The following is a 5,171-nucleotide window of genomic DNA, read 5'->3' as shown; positions in this document are numbered from 1 at the left end:
TCGTCATTATCTAACGTTTCATGATAAGACCGAAAGAACTTAAATGATGATCATTAGGTAAGCAGATCTTATAATACTCATACTTAAATGAGTGTTTTGCCAAAGCAGAACGATTCCAACGAAACAAATGATTCGGAATTTAACCAATCATTGCGGGAAGCAAATAATTAATCAGGTTAGAGGTTGATAGTATTACCTTTAATTAATTGGTCTTCCTTGCAAGTACGTTTACACGTGTCCTCTTGCATAGCTTTTGCTATGTCTGGAAAGTGAGGTTGTCAAAATCGAACTGCTTATTAATACGTTACCCGTCCAACCATTGGTCCATTGGGCTAGTAGCCCAATATAATACGGACAGGATCCATAATAGCAGAAGAGTATTCTCTTAAACGACGTGGTTTTGTTCAAATGTCATTCAATTAATTTTGAAATAAGAAGATATGAATCGCTTGCCCACAAAAACCAAGGCTTAGTTTGGGAGTTTAGGATAGAAAAGAAAAGAAGGGAAAGCTTAAGTTATGAGAGAAGAGAAGAGAAGCGATTGTTATATTGTTTGGGAGTTTTGAGAATTAGTGGAATGATTTTGGACATAGAAGTCATTAAATATTTGTTCAAAACCTTTTTAAGGACAACATAGGCATTTTAAAAAAAATTATCAAGCTTTCTCCAAACTTTCTTCCCATTTCCTTTTGATTTGGGAGGAAGCATTTTGATAACTATTCATCCTTCCATTTCCTTTCTTTTCTTTCCTACTTAAAACTAACAAATGAAGCAAAAGTAAACTTTCTCTTCTTTCCCTTTCTTTTCTATCCAAATCCTCCACTCCCAAACGAACCCCAAGGGTTGGTACGGTTAGGGTAGAAAGCCAAGTTCAATATAAATATAATTAATTTTAGCTTTATATTTGGAACCCTACTTGTATGGTCTAAATGAGAAAATATAGTGCTTAAAATAGAGTCAAATCGAGTCATTTTTCCTTCTCGAGCTTGACTCAAATTTGAATTTGGCAGTAGTCGAATCACATAAGCTTTTGTTGAAGAAACTTGTTGTACAAGACATACAATTACTTTTAGGTTTCAATAAATATATATTTATGATTATTTTTGCGGCTTTAAAATAGAAATTTGTTTTTATTCGCATCCTTTCGCGTGTCTGCACATAGTCGTGAAAAAGATTGCGTGCGCCGATTATTCTTGGATTACATGTTTTTTTTTTTGTTTCTCTTGGAATTTTATGGTATATTAGACTGATGAAAAGGAGATTGCAATATCCCTAAGGATGACACGAAAGTTTTTTTTATTAATTAATGAAAACACGTCAAAAAGCTAAGCAAACCATCAAACATAAAACATATCTCGATATGTATTAAAGAAGAAAAGTATGTGTGGAAGACATAAATATCTTTGTTAATTTTGTTGATAGCTTTATACATAGTAAATAAGGGTAAATTAGTCAATTTAATTCTATGTTATAATGAAGTCCAAAAAACAAAAACAAACACTCACTTTATAGGTGAGAATTAGGGCCATTCTGCATGGACACGTATAATTTTTGCAAATTCAAAGAAGTTGAAGGGAGATCTAAGTAATTCCTATAAAGATAAGGAGATTCAATGCAATTTATCCATACGTGTTGAATTTAGTATCTGCCAAAGAAACACAGAGCCAGTCTTTCGTTCAAAATATTATTATTGTATAAGCTCCCAAGTCTAACGTATATTACATGCGTGTCCTCTTTTGAAGTATTTTTCCAACGGCAACCAACCAACCCTCTTAATTAGGCTAGATACACTCTCAAGTTTGAAGATCTCTTTTTCCCTTTGAGGCTGTGAGAACACTTTGAAATGGAATCACTTGTTTAATTGTTGCTTAGAATCGATCGTCTAGATTTGAAAATGAAAGAACTTGGCTTCAAGTAACCAACCGTATATGAATGGTAAAAACCTAACAACGTTATTTGGCAGTATGAAATTCAGGGGAGACATGCACAGATTTGCCCCTAACAACGTCAAAGCTGCCGTGAATGTAGTAACGGGCTCCATTCTCTACAACAATTCGGCATGAGCAGACGCTAGAGCTGTCCCAATTAATGATAGACCAAGTTCACAATATTGCCATTGGTTAAGTTTTTCATTTGAGAAATGCTTTTCTTATGTATTTATGGTCCAAATTAAAAAACCACAATAGAATAACTTATTCCCACTTCTGTGACGTACGTGAATTGGTTTAATCAACTTGCACCCTCTCTCTAGCTAGTAAGTGCGTCCCTCTCGGACAAGAGGGAAATATGGTTTCGTTAATAAGATACCTCACCTATAACTAAGAGATTATGGATCTACTACTCTATTTATAATTGAGAGATAACGAGTTCGAATTATCAGAGAATAAGTAGGAAATCACTATTTATTTTTCTTCTTTTTTTTATATTTAAAGAAAAATAGCATCCCTCTTGAACCATAACAAGGTGGATTTACCAGGATTGGAATAACAATCCTCTTCAAACCAAGACTAGGTAAACGGCATTCTGCAACTCAAAAAGTATAGTATTTGTAATTAATGTCCTACCAAAAAGGTGCATCTTTAACTAGCGTACCATGACATAGAGAAACAAATATCATCTGCCATTAGTGGACTGATGGCTGACTCCAAAGTGGAGACCATTCGTGTTGTTTTATGTAGGCGTCAGCACAAATCATTTTTATATCAAAATTCATTGAAACTGTACAGGGGCTGTGCAAATTGTCAAGGAAATATAAAGTTAATTTCTGGATGTACTTTTAGCTGTATAAATAGCAAGTAGGCCGCCTAGTTGAGGCCATTCACAAAAATAGGAAAGGGACAGTGTCATGGAAGACAAACGAGAGAGTTCTGCTGCTCCCACTTCATTCACTAGCGTCTTGAAACTCTCCCAAATGGGGGCTGCTGCTTCTGTTCCCAAACGCTATGTTCTTCCTCCATCGCAGCGTCCTAATCTTGGCCTTTGTCCAAATCTTGCCATCGTCTCGCCCATTATAGACCTGTCCTCGTTACACCATCCAATTCATGGGCTTCGAATCAAGGAGGAAGTACGCCTAGCATGCAAGGACTCAGGATTTTTCCAGGTATACATTATAGGCCGTTAATCCTGTCTCTTGCATGCACAAGAATCGCATGATTTTTCCTGAAGAGAAAGACAAGAAGTTTCTGAGAACACCATGCATGTACGGACATATATTTCATATTTTCAGATTTTTGTTGATTTTGCTAATGATTTACCAACCTCAATGGTATAACGTATTGGAGTGGTCATGCAACGAACATGCAGGAATTCATGTTCCTTGTGACATGCATGAGTAGCACCATTCACTGCCATTAACTAAGATCCCGCATGATTTCTGTGTTTCATCGAAATATTTACCTGGTTTTTGCAATAATGCAAAAACCTGGAGCAAAAAGCTCGAAGCTGTTGAGCAACAAAAAGAAGCTAGGCAGAATAGCAATTTCCATTGGCATAGGATTGGCATGCATGCATATGCCACGGTAATGCAACAATTAATGACTCGTATGTTTTGCAGGTCATTAATCATGGGATACCTCTTTCAGTCATGAATAATGCCCTAGACGCTGCAACTGACTTCTTTGAGTTGCCACACGAAGAGAAGATGTCACTTGCATCAGCCAATATCCGCGAACCTGTTAGATATGGAACCAGTCTGAATCATGTTGAGGATAGGGTTCTCTTTTGGAGAGACTTCATCAAACATTACTCTCATCCGATTTCAACTTGGATCGACCAATGGCCATCAAATCCAAAAACCTACAAGTAAGTAGATTTAGGGCCACTTGAAAGAAGCTTTGCAAAGCATCAATAAAGCTAATTAAATACCTAATTCTTTAACCTATAACATAACATCATGTTTTGCCATTTTGTAGGGAAAAAATGGGAAACTATACGCAAGCTGTGCATGCATTGCATAGAAAGTTGATGGGAGTTGTATTTGAGAACTTAGGGCTAAGCCCTAAGTACTTACATGAGGGCATTGATGAAGGATCCCAAGTCATGGCTGTGAACTGCTATCCTACATGTCCTGAACCAGATCTCGTACTAGGCATGCCACCACACTCGGACTACGGTTACATGACTATAATACTTCAAAATCATCAGGGACTAGAAATCATGAGCCATGACAAGAAATGGTATCAAGTTCCAGTCAGGAAAGGAGCCCTGGTGATTCAGATAGGAGATCAAATGGAAATAATCAGCAATGGTCTATGTAAGAGCCTTGTCCACCGCGCTACGGTTAACTCGGACACTGATCGTATTTCCATTGCGAGCCTTCATAGTTTAGCCTTAGAGAGGAAGGTAGGACCTGCCCCGCTGCTTGTGGATGATCAACATCCTTTGTCCTACGCAGAAGGGAGCTTCAGTGGTTTTCTTGACTTCATTTCAAATAATGACATCATGGAAGTGAGGTATATAGACGCTCTGAAGAAGAATCCATGAAGACTAATTCTGCATGCACCATGCCAACTTCCAACTAGCTAGAACTAGGTGTTTTCTTGAATTACCAGTAATACAGTATCGACATTATTCTTTTTTGCAGGATGTGAGCCATATAATATTGATTTCACTCGTAATTTACTATAGTATTAAGAATTGAGAATGAGCTATCGATTTTATTCCAGCCCCCTTAGTTCTTTCCATAGTCATGTCTTTGTTGCATGCATGTGTGCATACATGTACACGAAGAGTTGAAGTACAAGTAAACGCCTCAAAGGGGAAAATAAGCATTAAAACAAATTAAGGTGGTACAAGAACAAACCTGAATCAGCTCCAAATATACAACTGTCACAGCTGAGGTTGCCCTTTTAATAATGATAAAAAAAAATTTTAAAAAAAAACCATAGTTGGGGTTTTTTTTTTCTTTTTGTTTATCCCTGGCCATCACTTGAGTTTCTTTGAGCAGCCAAAAAAGAGGAAAATCATCTCATTTTAGCTTCTTTATGCTCAATCAGTCCAAATTAGGTAGAAATGACACAGTAGAAAGATATGCGTGAGTCAAGAAAAAAAAAGAGATATCAATTAAAGAAATACTTTGACCATAATAAGAGGAGAAATGATAAAATGTATGTCAATCCCCAATCCCGGAAAAACAATCCTTTACCAGTCTAGGGACAGGGCCAAACCCCAAA

The 5,171-nt window shown here is 36.9% G+C and overlaps 1 protein-coding gene across 1 annotated transcript; it reads left to right on the top strand.

Annotated features, from left to right (window-relative positions):
• Window positions 1-2,845: 2,845 nt before the first annotated feature.
• Window positions 2,846-4,567, top strand: LOC113763974 (flavanone 3-dioxygenase 3). The gene is made up of 3 exons (XM_027307980.1): window positions 2,846-3,100; window positions 3,554-3,801; window positions 3,912-4,567. The coding sequence occupies exons 1-3, from the start codon at window positions 2,846-2,848 to the stop codon at window positions 4,480-4,482; spliced, it is 1,074 nt and encodes a 357-aa protein (XP_027163781.1). The 3' UTR covers window positions 4,483-4,567.
• The last annotated feature ends 604 nt before the right edge of the window (window positions 4,568-5,171 follow it).

Source organism: Coffea eugenioides, chromosome 2 (genome assembly GCF_003713205.1).
Source record: "Coffea eugenioides isolate CCC68of chromosome 2, Ceug_1.0, whole genome shotgun sequence".
Classification (NCBI taxonomy): domain Eukaryota; kingdom Viridiplantae; phylum Streptophyta; class Magnoliopsida; order Gentianales; family Rubiaceae; genus Coffea; species Coffea eugenioides.
Note: the sequence above shows the minus strand (reverse complement) of the source record. Positions and strands in the feature narration are given on the sequence as shown.